Source organism: Diplotaxodon limnothrissa, linkage group LG16, assembly GCF_057381915.1.
Source record: "Diplotaxodon limnothrissa isolate DT_005_m linkage group LG16, D_limnothrissa_male_GT1.1, whole genome shotgun sequence".
In the NCBI taxonomy this organism is placed as follows: Eukaryota; Metazoa; Chordata; class Actinopteri; order Cichliformes; family Cichlidae; genus Diplotaxodon; species Diplotaxodon limnothrissa.
This window is the reverse complement of record NC_140611.1, coordinates 26,126,178-26,152,085: the sequence shown is the minus strand read 5'-3', so window position 1 is coordinate 26,152,085 and position 25,908 is coordinate 26,126,178. Positions and strand designations below refer to the sequence as shown.

At 40.0% G+C, this 25,908-nt stretch overlaps 1 protein-coding gene across 4 annotated transcripts in view; it reads left to right on the top strand.

Annotated features, from left to right (window-relative positions):
- LOC146616320 (hyccin 2) overlaps window positions 1-25,908 on the top strand; it is a 49,936-nt gene that overhangs the window by 2,501 nt on the left and 21,527 nt on the right. For 2 of the 4 annotated variants that reach the window (XM_085373906.1, XM_085373902.1), the window contains exons 1-3: window positions 7,178-7,281; window positions 19,663-19,747; window positions 25,244-25,325. In XM_085373906.1, coding sequence (XP_085230032.1) covers window positions 25,275-25,325 — 51 coding nt within the window. In that variant the 5' untranslated portion in view covers window positions 7,178-7,281; window positions 19,663-19,747; window positions 25,244-25,274. Of the gene's footprint in view, window positions 1-7,177; window positions 7,282-15,336; window positions 15,634-19,662; window positions 19,748-25,243; window positions 25,326-25,908 lie in introns of those variants that run through there. The other 2 variants (XM_085373905.1, XM_085373903.1) reach the window with 2 other exon arrangements.

Genomic DNA, 25,908 nt, shown 5'->3' with positions numbered 1-25,908 from the left:
TATTTAACATTTAAATTGGTTTCTACGCATACTTTAAAGTCTTCAAAGGAGTCCGTTTTATCATGTTGCGTGCGGTCTTGAGTCAGCTGGATATGTGGTTGGCATGCAGAGAGAGCCGCGGGGTGGTTGATTCACTGCGCTGCCAGGTATGAGCTCTGTCAGTGTGTTGGCTGTCTCAGTGATGTACAGTGAATCTCTCCAACATGAGTTCATGAGAGGCCGAGACGCATGATGTTTGTGCTGAACTACTCCTACAGCTACCAGTATTCGTAGGGATCCACTGATGTATAATCACGGCCACGTGTTTCACATTGGTTTTGTGATGCCTAAATGTTCACTGATGTTAACTTTACAGTTAATCTTAATGAAGGCTTCTTTGTTTCTTTTGTACAAAAGAGGAAATAAATTACACAGAAACAACAAAATTAACAAAATTTTAACATTGGCATCAGCACAGAATTTAACCATCATGCATATATCGCTGTAACAATATTTTTTACCTGCAGATTATTTACTTAGTGTTTAAAATATAAGAGAATATTGTAAATGTGTGTTAAAGTTATTGATGACCAATAAATCTTACAATATGTGATTTAAAAACACTGCAAAACATTCCTTGACATAGATTAGGAACTTTCATCTATATGAACCTAATGGTTGCTGTAATGTTCAAAATAGTATTTTTTTTTGTTACAAATAAAGCAGAAAGTAATAGCATCTGTATAGCCAACATATATCGTTGCACTGTTAAACATTGTCGCATAATTACAGCTTTTTGTCGTATCGTGAAAGCCAAACTGTAGTTTTGAACATCTTAAAGTGTATTCAGAAGGTGAGCAAATATTCAAAACCCAAAGATAAAAGGTTTATATTAAGTCATACATTTTATTTATTTGATCTAAATGGATACATAGTGTATGGGTTTACACACTCACCTAACAAGCAAAAGATCGCTGGTTATGTCCTGGGAGTAGATATGAATCACTTGAAAAGGCCATAAATCAGGAAGGGTGTCTGAAAAAATCCTAATATGCTGAGCTATCCAGTAGGGGTGGGCGATATAAACGATATAGATAGAAACGATATAAATTTGGCCAACGATAGAGATTTTGACTATACTGCTCTATCGCGATAGCATATGTTGATGATGTCACCAAGCTGCGCCTGTTTTGGTCAAAAGCATCACAGTGGCTACAACCATTATCATCTGCAAATTATGCCGAGAGTCATAGCAAAGAGATGACGCACTTTTGAAATATGGGGAAAGCCAAAAACTCTGCACAACCAGAATTCATACATAAGGTACACTCTCGATTTTTGAGAAAATTAAAGGATTTTAAGTGTGCCTTATAGTGTGGAAAATACGTTATACAGAAGAAAAGAATATATCGCGATATATATCGTTACCGCACATGCTTCAAATTATATCGCGATATGAATTTTAGGCCATATCGCCCAGCCCTACTATCCAGTGGGATATCATAGCCACTAATATCTGCTAATATGATAAATTTCTTATTAACTCATTCACTGCCATTGACGTCTATAGCCGTCAATGGCAGTGAATGAGTCAATGGGTTTAACTCATTCACTGCCAATGGCTGGCAGTGAATGAGTTAAGGTGGTTGTTGAGTAATTTTCTGTCAATTCATTCATTGACTTACTGACACATTAATGCCGTAGTTGTTTTACTTATGAATTGCATCTTAAAAAAGCAGCCATCACTTCTAAATTGTCAGTTGTACAAAAGTGTATGAGAAAATACCCAAAGCCTTTAAAACACACATATAGTTGACATATATAGGAACTGTTAAACATACTGTTTGGACAGAACATTTAATAACCAGTGCTTGTGGACACTGCATCAAATATGAGACAAAGGGAGAACACATCACTGTACCAGCTCTTTATTAAACACCTGTGTCAAACCTGTCTGATATGATGTGAAAGACATTTACATGTGCTTGAAGCGGAAACATTTAAAGCCGTCCCTGTTTATATTTAGGTGGTGCTTGCTGGCAGTATTTGCTTTTATGTTTGCGGAGTCTGTGTGAATGTTTTGATTGTGTAAGATTAACTGTACTATCCCCTAAGGGAAGTTGCCTATTCCCATGTGAGACAATATCAGGCTTTATCTTCGTTCTTTTGTACAGTAAGACTGGTTGATACTAGTGTCACAAGCTTTCACCTGCTTTAGTGCATTTCTGTCACTGACTGCTATGTTTGCATACCTCTGTTGATAAAGTTGTGCCGTTAGATCAAGTTAAATTTTAAGCCGCCGCTATACTCAGGCACAGCGAATAGGTAATTACCGGCAGGTATTTATCAACCATGCTCAAACCTGTCTTATACACTGTTAATGGCAAATTGAGAAAACAAACAAGGCTTTTAGTGCATAATGAAAGTTGTGTTTTTCATACTTTAAAAATTGACATTGACATTAAATGGAAAACCAAAGAAGTAGAAATGTTGCTAATGGCTCAGTCACACTAGAATTAAAATAGGACCGCAACCTCCTCCTTGTGCACATTTGGTGACCGATTCGAAGTACTTGCAGCAGCTAATTGATCTCTGACAGACTGAGCATGAAACACCTTCAACCTCGATTGCTTTTAAGGTAATTGCAAAGGTCGCTTAGTGGGAGGCAACCTGTCTCCAGAGAATCCTGGCCCAACTCATACTAACTGCAATCACTCACAGGTGGATTGGCAAATGTTATAATTGTCTGGTTTAACAGACAGGTTGCTTGCACATTGCAGTCGATCTCCGTCTGCTCCAGTGAGCATAACTCATCTGCAACGTTTCTTTGCAACAGAGGACTTGACGCAACTGGTTGCCAACTGGTTGTTGTCTTGTTATAGTCATATATAAAAGCAAGGTTAAGACACAGTGCCTGTGTCTTTTTGCAGTTATATCATCACAATTTTTGAATTTCTTTTTCACATCTGTGAGGTTATGGCTAGACTCTGAATTAACGTAGTTAACATGAGTTTGCATGTTCTCCTTCTCCCTGTGTGGGTTCTCTCAAAGTACTCCGGCGTCCTCCCACAGTCTAGAGATATGACTGCATGTTAGGTTAATTGGTGATTGTGACTTGTCAAAAGGTGTGATTGCAAGTGTGAAGGGTTGTTTTGTCTCTGTGTTAGCCCTTGAACAGACTGGCGAGCTGTCCAGGGTGTAGCCTGCTTCTTGCCCTGTGACAGCTGGGATAGGCTCTGCCATGACCCTGAATTGGATAAGTGGAAGAAGATGGATGGAATGATCAGTGAGAGTCAAAGTTGGAAGCAATAGGATACATCTTAACCTTTTTTCATGACATGGCATGCACTACCTCCATGTGGGTGCAGCTGTAGCTGTGGAGAGAGAGAACCCAGCAGGATAGCAGTGCGAGTAGCAAAGCAATATTGTCTAAAGATTTTTTTCTTAGGCACTTTTGTGGCAAGATTTTACTAAATAGGTTTGACAGGTCGCTAATAGATGATGACAAAGTCACTAATTAGAAACAGTTAGGTGACCTGAAGGTGATCATCGCTTCTGAGAGGTGAGAGAGATGTCATGTACCCAATCCAGAAGTTGAAAACACAATATTTACACAACAACACAATATCCAAACAGTTGAATATTTGAGTGAATCCCTAATTATTTGATCAACTGTTGGGGTTTTCTGGAGCCCATAATGTCTACCTTTAAATTGGTAGACATTTAACTACGTATAGAGGGGCATCTAGTTTAATAATAAGTTTTAGCACAAGTAGACTAAATCTCCAGTTTAGTCTGGTTGCTCCATTTCTCATAAACAAATAACACTTTGTCAGCAAGCATAAACTGATGTGCAGTCATCAGTTAACAGTAAAGCAGAAATCAGCAAGTCCTTAAGAAGGGGGAGCTTGCAAACGTTTTTGCTTCGGATTCCTCCTCTGTTGTAGAGACCGAGAGGTGACAAGGGCCAGTAATGTTCGGCCATCATATTCTTAGAAGTTCCTGTTCTCTGCTGGGCTTTACCTTCCCTTCAGTCAGCTTTCCGCTCTCCTGCTTAGCTTGCCAGTCACGACTCAGCGCCTGTCTGAAGTTGAGCAGATGCCAAAGCTTGTTTGATTCCAGGAGCCTTTGAATTATTGGCAGTTATTTGTTGTTGTGATATGATGGAAACGATAAGGAAGAATGTGGAGGCTTGTGATGTTTTCTGGAGGGTTTATATAAACCTTGCCCATGAAATATACATTTAGAGAAACTCTGAAATGCAGTAAAATTGGTTTACTTAGTCTGATTGTTTTAAGATGTGTAGGTCCTAAAGTAACTGAGCAAGAGAATGACCAGATCTTTGAGGCTAATGCTTATTAACTTGGCTACAGTCCCTTGCAGATTTCATAGAACAGTGCCATGCGCAGCTGATGTAATTTCTTTGAGTCTGCTGCAGTGATATGAATGGAGCCAAAATGCGGTCCACATTGTTCTCGATCATACAGTATGACTGGGGTGGAAGGAAGTTCAGGGACTAAGTTCTCTGATCCAAATCCTCGGGTTGCGGTCTCAGCCTGTGGGCAGTCCAGTGGTCTTGGCATGTCATGAAAGCTCAGAGTTGCTCATTGTTAAAAAGACTGAGGGCTTAAACAGCAGTAGAGCGCTTTCCTCTATTTCACTAGAGTGACATTAAATATAAGACACACGCTCTGAAAACACTGCCAGTAGTGGGATTAGTGGTCATGTGTCTTTATTTAAAATGTCAGGGAACTTGTGACTGAGAAAAGCACTCTCCTCCACCTCATGGCTCCTGTTTTACAATTGTAAATGTAATGCAGCACAGTAGGCATTTGTGTGGTGCAGAGTAATGTTAACACGTAGCTTGTGTTCGTGCATTGGAGCACAGTGGTGCCTAGCCCTAAGCCAGCTTTGCAAAGTAGCTTTGCACTTATATCTATCCATTAATAGATAATAGACAAAGATCTTATTTGTAGTTAAATGTTAAAAATAATAATAGGTTGGCCATTTAACCATTATTATTATATTAAAAGAGGCAGCGCTGGTGGAGTCAAACTCTGCTGAGGAACATGTCTGAGTTATTACTGGTAATGTGACCATGCCTCCCAATAGGATACCCCAGAATGTGGTTTACATGCATTTTCCAGTTCAATAAAACGCATATAGACTGACTGGGCAAAAGCCCACGAAAGCCCACAGACCTGGTACAATCAAGATCTCTACTCTCTTTTGCAGATGATATGGTTCTGTTAACGTCATTGGCTGATGACCTATAGCTTGCATTGAAGCTGTATGCTTCTGAGTGTGAGGTGGGTGGGCCTCAAGTGGAGGAACTCAACTATTTTGGGTTCTTTTTCACAAGACCTGGATGTACTGACGCAAGTATCACGGGAAGAGGCATGAGGGTGACTGACAGATTAAGACAGTCTGTAGTGTTGTGGATGCTGTTGTGGTGAAGATCGAGCTGTGAGTGGTGGACTTGAGCTTCCTGAAAACCTTGTCTGAGATCTTTTTTGGAGATATGATCTGGAGCTCGGTTATTTAGAAGTGGCTTCAAGATAGTCTTGGTAGAGATGGGCTGCACTTGGTTGCATTTTTTAAAAAATCACTTCCTGGGTGTCTCATTTGGACCCTTTGCACTTGTATGTGCAGTGTGTCAAAACAGTGACATGTCAACTTGAATTTCATTTAGGGATGAGGACAAAGTTGCATGGAGCAAAATGTAATCTGTGGGGCAGATGATAACCAAGGCTGCATAGCTTTGGCCCAACACTGTGCTATATGCCAACATGGGCCTAGTAAGATGGTTTGTGCTGAATGCTTTTCCTTAGATGTTACAGTGGAACTCACCAGTGCAGGTGGGCTGGGTGTGTGGGTGGGTGGGCAGACAGCATAGACACCCGAATTTGTGAATGCGATAACTCAAGAACAGGGTGATGTGGATTTTGGAAATTGATACCCTTGGTGCATTTACTAAAAATTTCAGTGATGTCAAGGTCAACGTAAGAGGTCAAATTTAGAGAAAATCTTGTGAATTCGATAACTGAAGAAGGAAGTCACTTAGGACTTTCAAATTGATACCATAGGTGCAGGTACTAAAATTCTTGGACGAGTTTGAATATCAGTGACCTTGGAGTCAAGGTCAAGATCAGGGTCAAGTTTTCTGAAAATCACCTAAGATTTTCAAATGTATAGGTGCATCTACTGTGACACTGCAGGGTAGCAATGGTGGCCATCAGTATTTGTTTATTTTTGTTAAACAGGTGATGTTTCTGCTATATCTGTAATTTCCTCACTTGTATACATGTCTCTGTGTGTAGTAAAATTGTTTCTGATATCTCAAGAATATCACCTCAAGGTACATGTTTTATTTATGATAAAATAAACAGTACCACTCCGCTTTCTTCACAGGAAATTGCCCTACAGTATAGTGGAATTTACTTTAAAAAGAGGCAATAGCTGTGTAAAAATTATGTTCACTCAAACTCACTGTAGATTATTCACTGTAAAGAATCAAACTGAACGGGCACTATGGAGAACCCTGCTCTTGTCAGACTGCACCTGTTTATCCTGTGTCTGGATTTGTGTACACACAACATTTGCATTGAAAGCATTTGTGTGTCTCAGTTTGATGAGCACAGGATGGGGGCTGGATGCCGTTGGCAGTCACCTGTGTTGTTGTGTGTTGTGGTTCACCCTGTCTAATTGGTGGAACCTCTCTGTGTGTGTGTGTGTACGCGTGGGTGCGTGTGTGTGTGGACTTAGATGCACGGGCCCATCCCAACACGTCTGGCCCTGCAGCTGCAGCAGAGCTAATTTTAGCCCAGGATGTGCGTACGCCTCAGTTCCCCTTTGCCTGGCCTATGAGAGATGAGGGGAGAGAATGAGGGAGAAATGGCAGCCAATTTTTCACTTTCTCTACCTCTCCTATTATTCACACCTGTATTTTTTTTCTTTCTATTAATATCTGCCTGCTATATATATATATTTCATCTGTTAAAGAAGTAGGTAGTTGTGACTCTGTCCACGTGTCCGAGGGGTAGCGGTATTGATTTGCACAGGAGCACATTGATCTTTTAGTCATTGTTGCCTGCTTCTTAGTGACCTTTACTCACCAAAATGTCCTTTTGGTCAGTTAGTGTCCCGCAGAGGCGTGTGTTTACCTGTCTGCCCCTCTCTCTTCAAACTGTATGTGGCTATCATTCTGTGCAGACTGGGGAAAAGGGCTTTAGGTTGTTTTTTTGTTTTTTTTTAACTATAAATAAACTTATTCCATTCCTGAGTGGACAGCCTACTCTGCAGGTGAGTGGCAGGCTGGAGTTACAGTGGGTATAGGCACAGGGAGATTATACCAGATTGCCCCACCATAGTCAGGTATTAGAGTTAATCCACCTACCAAGGGAAAATGTCTGGATAAAGTCTGTGATGATAATAATGAGCACCAACGAGGAACATTTTAGTCATCTGGTAACGTCAGTGATTTGAATTTTGCTGCATGTTAATGGGCAAGGTTGTGACTGATCATTCTCTTTGCACAGTATTAGTACAAAAATAGCCTAACTTGAAACACGTAGTACGTTGACGACCTAAAAATAGGCAAAACAGTTCTTATAGATCATTGTATTCATCCAGTCCATCTATCTTAAGGGAAATTATCTCAGAGGAAAAAATACTCCCTGTACCAGCTTTGTCTGAGATGTGTGTAAATGTTTAGTCTAAACCAGCTATCCGGTTGTTCAGTGATGACACGACGAATCCTACTTCCGGGCCTAAAGTAGTCTGCGTTTAATATGGCTTTTGTGTTGTTAACATGTTTAATGTTATGTATTTTCTTCTATTTGATCTCAAAAAGCTCCTAAAACAGTCAGTGATCACTGTTGACCTCCCTCGGCTTTTATTACCGCTAATCATTTATTTAAGCTCAGTTTTTAAAACCTTAGGATGTAACTACAGCCCAGCCCATGCAGCAGTATATGAATGACTAACCTCCTATTGTGGATGGATTATCTCAGTTGTTCTCCTGGCTGACGTTTGGTCCTTTTACAGCATCCTGCCATGCGATTACATTTGTTCCTGACCACCGAGAACACTCACGTTAACTTTTATCGAGTGGAAAAAAAGTTAGCTTGTTTATATTATGCTAACATAGCTGTGTCGCTAGCGGTCACGTAGCACATCATTATATACCAGCTAGCCAAACTTCAGTAACCCTACAAACGTCACTGCTGTTTAGTTTTCTGTCTTCATTTATGCTGGAAGTGATAACAGAGCTGTACGTTTTAATTTGTTTCCAAAACCCCGCAGTCAGGACATGCTATATTGTATTTAGATAGAAGCTTATAAGGGCGACTGTGGCTCAGGGGGTTGGGAATCGCATCTGTAACCGGAAGGTCGCCGGTTCGATCCCTGGGCTCTCTGTCCTGGTCGTTGTGTCCCTGGGCAAGACACTTTACCCTACTTGCCTACTGGTGTTGGCCAGAGGGGCCGATGGCGCGATATGGCAGCCTCGCTTCTGTCAGTCTGCCCCAGGGCAGCTGTGGCTACAACTGTAGCTTGCCTCCACCAGTGTATGAATGTGAGAGTGAATGAATAGTGGTGTTGTAAAGCGCTTTGGGTGCCTTGAAAAGCGCTATATAAATCCAATCCATTATTATTATTATTATTATTAAGCTAGCTAGCTAACTCCCTGCTAACTTCTAACTCCGTTAAATGTCATAAATTCCGTTTTCATGGATGCCTGGATGTTAAACTCAATTGTTACACCTGGTAGAGCAGAACGCTGATCATTTTATTAAAGATGAAAGACTTTAGACAGTTTTTCAACTCTCAGTAAGCCCATAGTGATCGTTTGATATATGGACCTGCAGCAGAGTTTAGGTCCACACACGGCTAGTGACGTCAGACTGAACAACCGGATTAAGCCTCTCTAGACTATCTTTACAAAACTATATAATGGTACTAGAGTATAATTGGAGTTGATTGGAGAATATCTGTTTGTACTGATGGTCGAAACATAGACTGTATTTGACTCTGGGTTCTGACTTTCTTGCTAAACAGATTTTTAAAGCAAAGGAAATGTACACAACAGAGATCATTAAACGGTCGCTGGTAATGATGTCATTTGTTATGGTCATAGCGAGCAAACTTGAAGGCAAAAGGATGGCGTTAGAAGGGGGCCAAACTGCAGGGAGAGACAGCTTGCTCAGGTTCAATAATTCATGGCTGACTGAGCTAAGCTGACCTTGAAACGTCCCCAGTGTTGGACTGTTGAAACCTGGCCCAGCTCATTTAGGGCAGAGAAGTTGAAACAAGTACTCATATGTGTGCAGCCTCCGTTTAGGGAATTTTTTTCTTGTCCCGCATTTTTTGGGGGATGTGTCACTATTTCTCACATAGCATTTATGACTTTGGTTCACATGTGTTCTTGACTTTGATTATGTTTCATATCAAGTTTTACTTCACTTTTAGGATGAGTAGAGGTGTTGTTGTTTTTTTTGTTTTTTTTATATGACGAAAAGAAATGCACCCTTGCCATGAGAAATAAGTTTTAGTGTCATAAAGTGAAGTAGGTAATGCAAAAAACTCAATTACACCTACCTCTTCATGAGTATCAAGAATTTGATTAGATTAGATTACAACAGAGTGAAAGCAAACAGTAATCCCAATTTGCTCTTGCCTGATAACTTACCTGTGCAAATATTAAAATGGCAAACAGCCTGTAAGCATGAGCTCGCCTCCTTTACCATATTTCCCATAGATACATTTGCATGTGCATCAGCAAAGGCGTTTTAAAAACGAATCATTATTAAATAATACCATTTAGAAATTTCTCCTCTTTGTGACAGATAAATCATTGAGCAGTAGTATTAGCTGCCTCTTAAGCGAGTCCACCAAATGGACTCTAACATCTTAGCCTACAGTTGGGAATTATAATCTTTTTTCTGCTTTGCTCTTGATGGGTTCAGTGTACCAAAGGAGTTCCCTACCTACTGTGGCGTGATCCTGTGGCTCACAGATCTCCTCAGCAGAATAAAGACTATTAACTCCAGCTGCATTTCAACAAGCTATAGCTGAAGTCTAACTTTCAGATGAGATCCTCTCTGGAGAAGCAGCTGCTTGATATCAAAGTCTGCCATAATTGTGGGAGTGAGCCAGTTTAAACCCAACTGTAATCCAAATAGCTGCCAAAGTTGGAGCAAGGGGAGTTGCCCACTTGTAGGTTGATGGTGGCATAATCAAAATGTTAATGACTCACCAAAAATACTTGGAAGGCTGTTGGTATTTGGTGTTGGGAAACACTGCTTTGCTTGATGAAGTTATCCGGTCGTTAAGTCTGACGTCACTAGCCGTGTCTGGGCCTAAACTCAGCTGCAGGTCCATATATCAAACGATCACTATGGGCTTACTGAGAGTTGAAAAACTGTCTAAAGTCTTTCATCTTTAATAAAATGATCAGCGTTCTGCTCTACCAGGTGTAACAATTGAGTTTAACATCCAGGCATCCATGAAAACGGAATTTATGACATTTAACAGAGTTAGAAGTTAGCAGGAAGTTAGCTCGCTAGCTTCTATCTAAATACAGTATAGCATGTCTTGACTGCGGGGTTTTGGAAACAAATTAAAACGTACAGCTCTGTTATCACTTCCAGCATAAATGAAGACAGAAAACTAAACAGCAGTGACGTTTGTAGGGTTACTGAAGTTTGGCTAGCTGGTATATAATGATGTGCTACGTGACCGCTAGCGACACAGCTATGTTAGCATAATATAAACAAGCTAACTTTTTTCCCACTCGATAAAAGTTAACGTGAGTGTTCTCGGTGGTCAGGAACAAATGTAATCGCATGGCAGGATGCTGTAAAAGGACCAAACTTCAGCCAGGAGAACAACTGAGATAATCCATCTACAATACAAGGTTAGTCATTCATATACTGCTGCATGGGCTGGGCTGTAGTTACATCCTAAGGTTTTAAAAACTGAGCTTAAATAAATGATTAGCGGTAATAAAAGCCGAGGGAGGTCAACAGTGATCACTGACTGTTTTAGGAGCTTTTTGAGATTAAATAGAAGAAAATACAAAACATTAAACATGTTAACAACACAAAAGCCATATTAAACGCAGACTACTTTAGGCCCGGAAGTAGGATTCGTCACGTCATCACTGAACGACCGGATAGTGACTGAAATCCGCTTTTCAAAATGGACACTGAATATTTGAATTACTGAACTTTGTGGGTGTTTATCAGTTTTGATTACAGCTGCTGGCTCATATTAAGTTGAAATGCTGGTGGTGTAGATGAAAGAAACTACTGGTGTGATCACAAACCACTTGTCACAGTATCTGCAGAACATGACTTACATTTTTGCCAGAGTATTAGGACTTTGCAAGTTCTACTTAAAGGTACTGCACCCAGTTTTCACACTGCTGGCTAACGCTACTCGAACATTTGCATCTGTTGTGAAAACATTTCTGTTTCTCCTTTTTGTTGCAGATGGTTCTAAAGTCTGTTTTGAACCCTCACTTTCCAACATATGTTTGTTGCATGTGGTGAAAGATAAATTTGTAGCACATCTACCTTGACTTGGTTGTGAATTTTTTTTTTTTTTTTTTTTTTAATTTCCAAAAAAGTTGAAAATTTTTTCCTCGGCATGCTCATTGGAAAAAGTCTGATTGTCTGATTGGGTCTGTTCATGACCGCTCGTCAACAGGGATTCATTCAGCAGCAAAAACAACAAAGCTGCCATCACTTGCTAGAAAAAATTTAAACTGTGTCGCCAAAAAGTCCAAGCTGATTAGTTTATCTTTGTTTACACAAACAAGCATAGTTTGTTTCTGCTGTTGATTATAACCAGGACAGAATAACTGTAACGCTCTTGAGTGCTGATCTTGTCTCCCCTGCTCCGAGTGCAAAGAGTGGCTCTCTGTACCTTGTGTGGCTTTAACCTTGCGTTTGTTGACATTGGTTTAATAAGTCTCTCAGTCACGGAAACCTGTGTGATTCATCTGTCTGTAGTGAATGATGGCTATTGTACACACAGCTGCTAAGGCGTCAAGTTCCTAAGGTTGTGTGTTTTTTCATGTCACGCATTGTCGCCCATGTGTCTCCTGTTATTTTACTGACACAATCATCGGTTGTACAGTATATTGCCCATCAGTAAAACTCAAGTTTAAAGGGTTTACGTATTAAGACAGTAAGATAAACACAGATGGCACACATACTCATTACTTAATGTCATAAACGTGTTTGTCCATTAGGGTTGAACACGTCTCAGTGTTGCATCTGTTAGCTGTGTACGTCCATCCAGTCAGTACAGGAGAGGAGACGGCTCATGGCACACACAGCAGCTTTGACCCAGCATTTAAGATTATGTTGTTTTTGGATTTTACCAGCTTGACAGATTTTAAGATGGTTTTTTCATTTGAAAGCTTAGCCTATGGGCACAGTGTTTAGACTCAGAGATTCCAGGTTTCACAGAGTATGTCTGTGTGACTAGGCTACTCAGCTTTCTAAGTTGTAACAGGTGATGTGAATGAAATCACTCTTTCACCTTAATACTGTGAGGATTTTAATAAAATATTCTTCTGTTGAGACTAAACTCTTGCAATATTTTTATCAAATAGAGGAGGTTTTTGCTAGTTATATGGACACGCATGTTATTTCATCAGGTTACCATTTATCTTCATTATATCAGCGAATATAGTGAGATCACAAAAATGGCTAGCAAAAACGTATTTACAAATGTCACATAATTTCAACAACATACACATGAAGTAGTTGTAATGTTGCAGTTTGTTTTGAGGTCATCTAAAGTATATCATTTGTAAGGATGTGAGTTTTTTATATAGCTTTGGGGAATTAGTTTATATGCTGATTATCCTGGTACCCTAGGCAGTTTTATATAGTACGTTTCACCCAATTCAAAGCAATTTAAAAAAAAAAATGTATTTATAGTCCCAAATCACAACAATAGTCTCCTAAAGGTGCTTTATCTTGTAAGCTAAAGACCCTACAATAATTATATAAACCAGACTGATTAACACGTCTAGGAGGAGTTGAGGAACAGGCATTCAGACATGTATACAGTGGGGCAAAAAAGTATTTAGTCAGCCACCGATTGTGCAAGTTCCCCCACCTAAAATGATGACAGAGGTCAGTAATTTGCACCAGAGGTACACTTCAACTGTGAGAGACAGAATGTGAAAAAAAAATCCATGAATCCACATGGTAGGATTTGTAAAGAATTTATTCGTAAATCAGGGTGGAAAATAAGTATTTGGTCAATAACAAAAATACAACTCAATACTTTGTAACATAACCTTTGTTGGCAATAACAGAGGTCAAACGTTTACTATAGGTCTTTACCAGGTTTGCACACACAGTAGCTGGTATTTTGGCCCATTCCTCCATGCAGATCTTCTCGAGAGCAGTGATGTTTTGGGGCTGTCGCCGAGCAACACGGACTTTCAACTCCCGCCACAGATTTTCTATGGGGTTGAGGTCTGGAGACTGGCTAGGCCACTCCAGGACTTTCAAATGCTTCTTACGGAGCCACTCCTTTGTTGCCCGGGCGGTGTGTTTTGGATCATTGTCATGTTGGAAGACCCAGCCTCGTTTCATCTTCAAAGTTCTCACTGATGGAAGGAGGTTTTGGCTCAAAATCTCACGATACATGGCCCCATTCATTCTGTCCTTAACACGGATCAGTCGTCCTGTCCCCTTGGCAGAAAAACAGCCCCATAGCATGATGTTTCCACCCCCATGCTTCACAGTAGGTATGGTGTTCTTGGGATGCAACTCAGTATTCTTCTTCCTCCAAACACGACGAGTTGAGTTTATACCAAAAAGTTCTACTTTGGTTTCATCTGACCACATGACATTCTCCCAATCCTCTGCTGTATCATCCATGTGCTCTCTGGCAAACTTCAGACGGGCCTGGACATGCACTGGCTTCAGCAGCGGAACACGTCTGGCACTGCGGGATTTGATTCCCTGCCGTTGTAGTGTGTTACTGATGGTGACCTTTGTTACTTTGGTCCCAGCTCTCTGCAGGTCATTCACCAGGTCCCCCCGTGTGGTTCTGGGATCTTTGCTCACCGTTCTCATGATCATTTTGACCCCACGGGATGAGATCTTGCGTGGAGCCCCAGATCGAGGGAGATTATCAGTGGTCTTGTATGTCTTCCATTTTCTGATGATTGCTCCCACAGTTGATTTTTTCACACCAAGCTGCTTGCCTATTGTAGATTCACTCTTCCCAGTCTGGTGCAGGTCTACAATACTTTTCCTGGTGTCCTTCGAAAGCTCTTTGGTCTTGGCCATGGCGGAGTTTGGAGTCTGACTGTTTGAGGCTGTGGACAGGTGTCTTTTATACAGATGATGAGTTCAAACAGGTGCCATTCATACAGGTAACGAGTGGGGGACAGAAAAGCTTCTTACAGAAGACGTTACAGGTCTGTGGGAGCCAGAGATTTTCCTTGTTTGAGGTGACCAAATACTTATTTTCCACCCTAATTTACGAATAAATTCTTTACAAATCCTACCATGTGGATTCATGGATTTTTTTTTCACATTCTGTCTCTCACAGTTGAAGTGTACCTCTGGTGCAAATTACTGACCTCTGTCATCATTTTAGGTGGGGGAACTTGCACAATGGGTGGCTGACTAAATACTTTTTTGCCCCACTGTACATGCATATGCACACTACGATCATTATAGTAAGATTATTATAAATATTAAGAAAAAAGTCCTCAGACCATTTTTACAAATTCTGTACTCTAGTCTATTACACCGTAAACTGCAAAACTTTTTACATCCCAATCAATCTTAACTTGGTATCTTTAGCAAAACACATATAAGTTTGAATTTCAAAGCATCAGCGTTTAACTTAGTATAGCTTTACGGAGCCGCCCTCATGTCTGTAGCACTGTGCAATCTGACGACTGCTGTGAACCCTTGTGACTCCTTCCACATGCTAAAATGATGCAGGACTCCTTGCAGCTTCTGAGTTAGGGTAATAGGGGTAATGTATGTTGTTGAATTACAAGGCTGAACAACTTAAAACTGGGGTTTGGGGGGTTTGTTAGTTACATGAGAGTCGAGACTTCCACATGGCAGCTTTGCTCTCCAGTACTTAATGTCAGACATGCCTGAATTAACTTCTTTTTTTCTTTTTTTACTTTCCATTGAATAGCTGAGCTTTTAGTTTTTTATCAAATAAAAGTTCAAATAAAATGTTAACTTTTATTTGCCTCATTGCAAATTTACAGTGGAGCGTGTTGTGTGTTAACTGGTCTGTCTTGGAACAAAGTGCACAAATTACTTAGTGTAGTTTAATAGGTTGGTTAGTTGGCTTTGTTTTAGCTGTATGCACTGTTTAGCAGAGTGTTGAGCACAGGAATTGTGACACAAGATTGGAAGCGTTGTAAACAGGATGGGTTGGCACACTACTGATCCCTTGTGAGCCCCGCCAAAGGACAATGAGCAGGTCTTGCATAGAGGAAGAGCATTCCTTCAAGGAAAGTTTGCCTATTGTCATTGGCCGGGACCTCATTAGGTGCATGACATATTTAGCCAACAGTGACGGCTGGCTGGAGTGCACAGTTTACACGCAAATATGGGAATGAGATGGTTGGAGACGGGAGGAATCACCCAAGTAAGTGTCAGCTAATTTTGTGTTGTTGTAATTGGCTGGTTTAAAAGTTTTAAAGTTTGGAGGCCAGATTAATGCCTTGGGATTATGTCATGTTCTTCAAATATTCCTGAGCAGCTTGTGTGTTGGGTAGGGCCTGATAAAGTCCTTTCATGTTAATGAAAAAACTATTATAGACCCACCCTGGGGTTGAAGATACTGCGTTTTATACCATATAGAGTCAGTGAGACACAGTGATCACATTTAATGGGAACTATTCTAACTTCTGTTTCTAAAGAACTAATGATAAAATCTTTCAAACCTTATCTTTATATAACACGTTTCTGTCCTCGTACATGTAATCTACTTAGGTCACAGATTTTGTTTGTATTCTATTATTCAGTCCTTGTCCCTCTCTTTGATCTATTCACTCAACCCGGAGCCGCTGTTACCCTTAGATTTGATGAGTCATACAGAATGAATATACTCGATCTGGTGACGGAAAATAAACACCTTCTTTAGAGCTTACAATAGGTGGAGAGGGTACACACATCATCCCAGACAGATGGGACTGCCTTGGCTCTTAGTGATGAATTGCTAATGTAAGACTCGGTCAGATAAACACAAGGCTGTGTTCGAAATACTTAACAGCAAATGGGTCGCTCGGTGATGTGGCTCTTTCTGCTTCTCAGGGATCTGCAGAGGCCTTTTTGCGTGTCACTAAACAATGATTTATTTTGTCAAATGCAGTGAAATGTTATGGGTGTGGATCCTCAGGATGCATTTTTAGCAGGCGAGGACAACAAGTTGGCCAGCTGACTGTTGCTATGCAACAATAAGAGCTTGAAAATTTCCTTGTGCCGTGACTCAAAATAACCTTCAAAAGTACTAGAGAAAAATGCACACGGGTTTCCATTATGACACAGAAATGATTTTGCTTGTTGGTAATGCATCTCTCCATAGTAGAAATGTTTCTCACAATTGCTGTGTGTCTTTTAGTGAACTGTTGTAGCAACTGTCCCCCTGGTTTCCGTATCGTCAGCTGCTTTGTCCATTTTCATGACTGCATATTGAGTCATTTGAGTCACTTGAGTCATTTGCTGTTGCTCATTTTGGAGTTTATTTGCAATTACTACAAAGCATCAATCTTTAGAGCAGAAAAGATAAGTTGATGACTCAGTTTGCTGACATTTTTTGGACAAAATGGGTGTTTAACGTCACTCCTTGTGGATGTGCTTTTTTGTTTTCAGACGTGTCATAGACCAAACAGGCAATACACTGGAAAACAATTGACATGTTGATTAAAATGAATTGTTAACTGAATCTTATTTTTTTTGCCATAGATATTATAAAGGCGGTCGTAACAAAGGCGACCCTGGGTAGTTACGGATTAGGTATTTTGAAGCCATTAGTGTTTTGGTCAGCACCGTGGGCTATTTTGGAACTGTTACCATTTTATGAACAAAAGCCTAATTAGTGCTAGACAGCAGATTAATAAATACAAAATTTTAACTCATCAAAACTTCAGCAAAAACATCTTGTACAGTTTATATAAGGCAGCGGTAGGGCTGCTCGATTATGGCAAAAATGATAATCACGATTATTTTCACTGAAATTGAGATCACGATTATTTGACGATATTTATTTAACCCTTTAAGACCTACTATAGAACCAAGTCCACCAGAGCTTATATTATTTTTTTACATGCTGTAGTGCCATTTGTGGGAGCATTTCAAGTTGCTATACATCAATACAACTGTTATAGCCCATATTTTAATAATATGTATGCATTAAGTCCATAGTAATTACATAAATTGCAAAAAAGTGCAATAAACTACAAAAAAAATTGAAAATCGCTTTTGTTTTGTTTATATATATTTCTACTTGGAGAAATTCAAGAGGTTTATCCCTCAAAACTTTAAATACAATAAAGTTGCAAAAAATAGTTTCCCACCACAGGAAATTTATTTTGAGTGTCTTCATAGTTTTATTTTGGAGATACAGCAATTTTTATATACTGCAGGAAAAACGAAAAACAATCCTATGATGCAAATTTGCAAAGAAAACAGCATGTGCATCATTTCACTGTGGGAAGTGTTACGAACAGCTGATAGGAACGGCAAAGCGTGTTTCTGGAATATTATGTTTTTGTTCCTGCAAGCGCTTTTTATGCAATTTTTGCAAAGCTATATGTGGAACGAAACCGTGACCGAGGACAAGCTGATGGCATAAGATGTAAGTACAACTCCTCCGGTTTCATATGCAAAACAAATTATTGCGCTAGCTTACACGGTTCAGGTTCTACAGGGATTTAACAATAGTTACGCAAAACGGAGCGTGCAGCTCTGACCGGCTTTAAAGGGTTAACAATGACTTAAAAAAAAATAATATAAAATAGTGTGCAACACCACTGAAGTTTTTTTTTTTAAACTCTCTTTTCAACCAACATCAGTCACTCTCCAAATAACTTCTGCTTAGCTTTTCGAGCTTCCCTCGGGTCCTCTTAATCAGCGGTCTCCAACCTTTTTTGCACCACGGACCGGTTTATGCCCAACAATATTTTCACGGACCGGCCTTTAAGGTGTCGCGGATAAATGAGGGAGGGGCTAATAATCGGCTCAGTCATTTTTAATGATCGTTGAAAGCCCAGATCGTAATCGTAATTAAAATTCGATTAATTGAGCAGCCCTAGGCAGCGGGCCTTATTATTTGTAGTATAATTTGATTATAATGCTGTAACAGCACAAAGATAGCTACAGCTCCTTCTGTGGGTGCACCTATGACAAGGTGGCCGTGCCTCTGACCCCGGTATCCAAGAAGAGTTTTAAAATAAAGATTCACTCACTGTCAGGTTGTTGTAAAGGTGTTTATTATCCATAGAGACCAACCTCTCTTTGTACTAGGCTGTAAACATGCTTTTCAATTCTCTAAAGTTAACATGACAGTCTGTGGGGATTGTCTCTCTCTTGGAGCCAGCCTCAAGTGGCCATTAGATTAACCCCGCAAGGTCGTCCCTGTTGTTTTATTTTTGCAAACCTTTAGTACCAGGTTTTATAATCATTTGGGCTGGCAGATTATTGAGCATATGAGTATTGGACTTGTGAGCTTGTGATTTGCAGAATATTTTCCTGTTATATTGATTGTTGGGTTTTTCTCTGTATGTATTATTGTAGGGTCTACCTTACAATATAAAGCGCCTTGAGGCGACTGTTGTTGTGATTTGGCGCTATATAAATAAAATTGAATTGAATTGTTGCTGCACAGCAAGAAGGTCCTGAGTTCAATTCCACCATAAGGCCGGGGTCTTTCTGTGTGGAGTTTGCATGTTCTCCCCGTGTTTGCATGGGTTCTCTCCGGGTACTCCGGCTTCCTCCCACAGTCCAAAGACATGCAGTTAGTGGGGATAGGTTAATTGGTCAATCTAAATTGCCCATAGGTGTGAATCTGTGAGTGAATGTGAGTGCGAATGGTTGTCTGTGTCTCTATGTGTTAGCCCTGCGACAGACTGGCGACCTGTCCAGGGTGTACCCCGCCTCTCGCCCTATGACAGCTGGGATGGGCTCCAGTACTCCCCGCGACCCTGGAAAGGATAAGCGGAAGCGAATGGATGGATGGATGAATTGAATTGTGACATCTGTAAAGCCATACACAGGTGTTTCTAAACAAAAGCAACTAAACTAAAAATTTAAGTGATAAAAATGGGGCTGTTTAAAGGTTGCTAACATTTCAGAAATTTCCATTCCTACATTGATTTATTCTGTGTCACCCCAAGTTACTTGCTTGACTGACTAGCATGTTGCTTACACTGCATCGTCTGTTTGGATGTCAGTTTCTAATGAGGATAGCACTAATGTTTAAATTTTTTTAAATTCTAGCCAATGCCAGCAAAGATGGGTCAAACACATTTATGAAATCTCTGGGGAAATTATGGATAGACACTGTTCACCATCATCGACGACAGTAATTTTAAACAGTACGACTGTAGTTAAATGTCTTGAGGATGATTCTCCTGTGATGGTGATTGATGGGTCTCTTCTTTTCTTGTTGTTGCAGGTGACCCTCAGTGAGTGACAGATGTGTGACACTGTGGAGAACCATTTGCATCTCCCAGCGGAGATTTGAGTTCTGGGACACTGAGGTAAGTGCATAGATGTATACTGCATTATGTTGTTCACATTGTTTGTAGTGTTGATATTCATGACCGTCTTGTTCATTGCTCGTTTCTTGATCATTTTCTGCTTATTTTCTTTGAAAACCATTTTAACATTGCGGTGCTAAAGACATACGAAGGAGAACAAATGCTGGCACACATCATGTTGCGTTGTATCCAACCTCTGACTTACAGCGATATAATCTAAATTATGTTTGTGAAAACGAAGAGTTATTATTTGGGAATATTTACCAGTGGCTGAAAAGGACTTGACTATTGTTCCCATGGTAACTGACAAGCTTGCCTCAGCGACGGTTTGACAAGCCGGAGGAAACAAATGAGTCAGCCTCATAAAGAGCCGAACAAGCTGACTAAAAGAGAGCCTTTCAATTCACAGACTCGGATTTAAGAAGTGCGCGCACACACACACACACACACACACACACACACACACACACACACACACACACACACACACACACACAAAATTCCACCAGTTCATCTCATCATCTGCTCAGCTCCTGCAGCCCTGCAGCAAATCAGATATCTTTCTCCTTTGAGCCTGTTTTGTAACATTGTCAAGCTTATCTGCAGCACCCTGAGATTTGTGCATTAAAGTTTAGCCTCTGGATGTGGATGTTCTGCTTCTACACGTCTGTCTGCAGTTCATTTTTAAAATAAAGACTGAGAGGTACAGTTGGAGGAAGACATGTTGTAAGCTGTGAAACTCTTTGACCAGTGTGCAAACAAATGATATCTGTATTAATAAGTAGCCAGACGAAACTTTATTTAAATTGTTTATTGTCAACAAAAGTCACATGATTGGGAATGATCTGTAACTCTCAGGTTACGGACAAGTTACAGACAGGTTACAGGTAGTGAAGTAATTAAGTATTGCATAAAAACATTTGAATTAAGGAGAGTTGATTACAGATCATTTGCTTTCTTAGCATTGATTAATGCTATCAAGGTCATTCCATAGAAAATCCACTTGTGCATCTAACCTGACCCGCTTATTTAATTTTTCTCAAAGGGCCATGTGAGAAACTGAGACTACTGTGGAAGACTGCACCAATAATCTAAACTCAATTCTGCGAAGTCTTCATTTTATTTCTTTATAAGCCAATTGGTGGGACCCTCCAAAACATGTGAGCCCTGGGGAAAATTAATTGCCCATTTTTCATTTGTTAAACAATTGGTGCTCTCTTTGCAGTTTGTTTCTAAATTGCCTGATTAGCTTGTGAAAATTTTCTTTTGGCACAAGTTGTTCCTTGTACCTAATTTACTAAACTTTAAAGGGGAACATCCTATTCCTTGTGATTAGTGTCAGTAGTTCTCATCTGCAGCTCTATTGATCCTGAGACCCTCTGTGAACCTTCACATTTTAAGTATTTAAAAAAAACAAACGGCAACAACTAATTCAGGACCTAGAGATTCATCAGTGTCCACACTGGTGTTTAGATGTTCTATATAACAGTTTTTCTTTCTATTTCACAGCAATAAGCTACATTTGTGGCTATTAAAATGTAAAAGTATGAAGATGAGCTTGGTATCAAAATGTAGATTTAAAAAAGAGAAGCTCAACTGAGAGCTTTTCCACATTTGATTCATTTTATCCAGCTATTGGTGTCTGTATCTGTTGGCAGGAAGAACACAGTTTTGTTTTTAATTATATTTTATTTAAACTGTGCAGAATGGTCTAAATTTAAAAAAAAAAAAAAAAAAGCATGTACATTCAAACAGGCCTTAGAGTTTGTGCCCATTTTCTGGCCTGGAAGGATTCGAGTTTAACGAATAAGATTAAACAGGGGTTTCACAGCAGTATGGCTTACTGTCAGTGTGAGCAGTGGGACTGTGCACATGTAGTCTTACAATGTTTCAGGCTTACAAGATAAAAGCAGTTTTTTGCTAAATCTAGTTGTCTGACAAAGTCATTTTTATGCATATTTCCAAATTTGCCCACACGCAGCTGTTGAATCTAAAGAGTACTGTGTGCCGTAACTGCCTGCATAATCTCTGTTTTTATGAACTTTTTCAGTTCTGTTAACTTGCACATTTTAGAGTGTTATCTCAGTACACTGACCCAGATGCAGCTGTAATGAGTTTATTTGCAACTCTCTGCTATCACATGTCGCATTCTGTGGGGGCACGTTTTTGTGACAAGGCAGGAGCAGAAGACCGAGCGATTGAGAGTGTGGTCAGCACCATACACGTGTATAAATGGAGACGGCAATGGTGTCACTTAATGTGTTACTGTGTTGGAGTGTGTTAGTGTTTTGGGTATATTTACGTTGGCCAGAAGTCACCATATTTAGACCACATGACACATTTAAACGTATCTATCAGCAAGTTAGTGGTAAGCAACAGCAAAAAAAAGAAAATACTGAAACCACACCTTCACCAAAACTGAGGCACAAACCTATTGCATGGGCTGAAATTTATAAGATATCTGCATTCAAATGCTGTAAAAGACTCCAGGGGTCAAGTTCACTGACCACGAATTAAGTGGGGAAAAGCCAAGCAAATGCTGAATGCCTGACAAATAAATAAACCTCTATATTGTTAGGAAGGGAGAAAAACATTTTACTGTTTAGTGTACGTGAGTGAAGTAACACCCCCCCCACCCCCACCCCCACCCCCACGCCCACCCCCACGCCCAGTGCTTAATTTAGAATCTGCATTTTTGTGCCAGTAAGAGGCATAACACCGCAAAATTGCTGGCCCCACAGCTAGAATCACTGACATAAGTCACTTTGGGAGTGACTGCTGTGAGAAATTCACAGATAATTCACAGATGCAGTACAGATTCTTCCCAGCATGATTTTCCTCGTCATTTAAATTTTGCCAATTTCCACTGAGCACCTTTCGGTTTTTCACTCCCACAGAAATGTGGGTTCGTTTTCAAAAGGCACCAGGGCAAAACAGACAGCGCTCTAGCACCAGAGGTTGGTGGAAGGAGACGTCAGTGAGTTTTTAGAAAGGTTCAGTGTCCTCGAAGTAACAAGATCATTAAAGAAGACTCAGAGGTTTTTCCTAGAAAAAGCACTGGGCCGAGCTGATGTTATGTTAAATGTTGAGTCATATTCGCAGAAAGTCTGACCACAGCTCAGCCAGTAAATAGGTTTTACAAGACCTAATAAGCAATGTGAATTTTGTTTTTAGTTTAAAAAAAGTCTTTCTACTAAAATACAATTAAAGAGCCATTAAAGTGGATGTGGACGTGAAAGAGCACAGCATCTTTAACTTAATGTTACAGTGTATCTTTGGGTTGTGAGAGTAGTCAGACTAATTGTCATTCTTGTTAAGCAATAATTCTTCTTAGGCTACGTTCACACTGTAGGCGAAAGCACATCAAATCCGACTTTTTTGACCCTATGCGACCCATATCCGATCATGACAGTGTGAACAGCACAAATCCGATATTTTCAAATCCGATCTGGGTCACTTTCGTATGTGGTACTGAATCCAATACATATCTGATGTTTTAGAAAGCGACTGCTGTTTGAACGGTCATGTCGCATTAAATCCATCTTTTACGTCACTGACACAAGACAGACACCAATTATCAGCGCCAGAGAAGCGCCCGAAAAGACATCGCGAACGCTTCCTGGCCATCCCGTGTAGATGTTAGTGAAACTGTGGGGAGACAGCGTTGGAGAAACGTGAACATTTTATTTGTATTGTATAATCTGCAGATTATTTGTAGTGTGAACAAGCAGACCAAAAAATCGGATTTGATCAAAAAATCGGAATTGAGCTTTAGGACCTGCAATGTGAACGTAGCCTTAGTAGCTTTCCTAAAGGTTAGTGATGGTAAATTAATCCTGGTAGTCTTTGGTGAAGGGCATTGGTGTCAAATCAAGAGAGAGGATGGCCTTGATTTTAAGCTGCAGAGTGCATCTGCTGTTACATAAGTATTGTTTATTTCTGTCACTGTGGCAGCTTGGCACACTGGGTCCATGCAACATCACCTTCAGTGTGTATCCAAACTGTCACTGCCTGTGACTGTTCACCACCTCTCACTCAGCCAATCCACACACACACACACACACACAGTTCCTCTCCCTTGCTGAGACACACGTCTCGTTCATAGCAAATCTTTTCACGGGATAAATAATGAGAATATATTTTCCATGGGGTGAGTTCTGTAGGAGAAATGGCTTTGCACAGTTTGCTGAAGTTAATTTTAGCTGCTGGAAATGGAGAAGAGAACCAAGGATAACTGTGCGGCCGAAGCCGAAGATGCTATCCCATTACTCATTTCTCTTTATGAATTACAAGCTAGAAAATGTCCTGTTTGTAAATGTTAAAAACCCTCGCCATTTTTAACCACCATATCGTTCTGCTCTGTGACGTTCTTTGACGTTACAAATATATGAAAGAAGACATGAGCTCGTCATCTATGATTTGAATTGTAGAGTGAAAGCTCAAAGGAATTCCTGTGGTGGTTCATGTTTGCAGTGACAGGTACTGGCTCCGAGCTGACTTGTTACATAACATTGTAATGAGGATAAGAACAGCATGCTGCTGATTTTATATGTTGCCGCTTGTGTTAACTGGAACTGATGTGCACTTAGCATCACTGTGTTTCATGTTTGATTGTTTATTTCAAAACCCATGAGATTTAATGTTGTCTTTCAGAATGATTTTTTTTTTTTTTGCTGTTGCTGGGTTATAATCACAGGCCAAGGTAAATGGTTTCTGGGGTACTGCCTTTGCACTGTACAGAGTTTTTTAGTTTTTTGTTTTTTTCCCCCCCCCCCTGCATATAAAATCAAATGTTGGCACACACCAGAGAGCTTTTGACCTGACACCAAAGGAAAATCACCAGTGTGTAGTACACAACTAGTTGGTTAGTTATGTTGAGCTTAAATGAAGAGTTCCGTGTCATTAAAGTAGCTCTCTTTTTATCTGGCCGATTTAGGTTACACTGAAGATTTAACCTGGTTAGAAGCTGGTTATGTGGTAACACTTCCAGAAAAAAATGACATTCATTTTCTAGTGAAAAATACAAATGTCCTATTAAATACATATGAACATGAGTTGCCTGAAAGAGCTTTTGTTTTTGACCTTCATTATCACTGAAAAATCTAAATCTAAATGTTAGCTGTTATCGAGAAACAGATGGGACTTTGTTTAATAAGGAAGCCCAAAAAGCACCAAGCACAGCTTTTACTAAGCCTGGTTTTTATTGGGCTTAGTCACAGCTTGGATATTTTCATACTTATGTGGAGTACATACACTTGCCTGTTCTGTATTTGAAATCTTTGGGAAGTTTTGTTGTGTTGTTTATTGCCTTAAGACATTGTAAACTACATATTTTTTTTATGTTATCTTCTTTAGTAAGCACCTTGAGGTTATGTGTAATGAAAGGTTCCTTGTAAATAAAATTGACATTGCTGTCTTCATTCTCCTCCTGTGTTTTCCTTTCTCCCTTCCCATTACTGTACCCACCACCTTCCTCTGCCTCTGTTTGTCCACCAGGCAGCCAAAGGGGGGGGTGTCTCTGAGGAAGATGCTGGGCTCAGAACGCAGTGTTGTCGAAGAATGGCTCTCAGAATTCAAGGTAAAGGCCCTCGATTGCGCTACTCTCATTCATGAGTCATAACTATGAAATCTACTCCTGGAGGCTATTTTTTCTCTCTCTCTTTTTTTTTTTTTCGAGAGAGGAACTGCGTACTGTGTGTGTAACAGCTGTGGCGAAGAGTGTTGAGAGTAAAAACTGTGTGCATCTGTCATCTCGTTAACATTTCAGTCCTTTGTAAATTCTAATTAAATGTAGTGAACGCTAGCAAGAACAGTGGCTAGCTTAGGTCAACTCGGGCCTATCGTCAGCTGTGTTTAATCAGCATAACCTCTCTGTACTACACAAAATGTACTGTGCATAGTTTGTTCTTTGAACTCACAAGCAAAGTAGCTGCTTATATCTGCTTCATCATGTTTTCACATACATTTTTATTTTCCTTTTTTTTTTTTTTTTTTTTTTTTTTTGATGCATATAAATTATGGGATTATTCAGCTTTCAGTAATCAGTTAGCTTTTATATAAGAACAGTGCAAGAGTTGCTGTTCCAGCCTCATGTCCTCATGTTCTTGTAAATGCTAGTAGATACTGAAAGCAATTTCACATACTCATTAATTGTGAAGCGC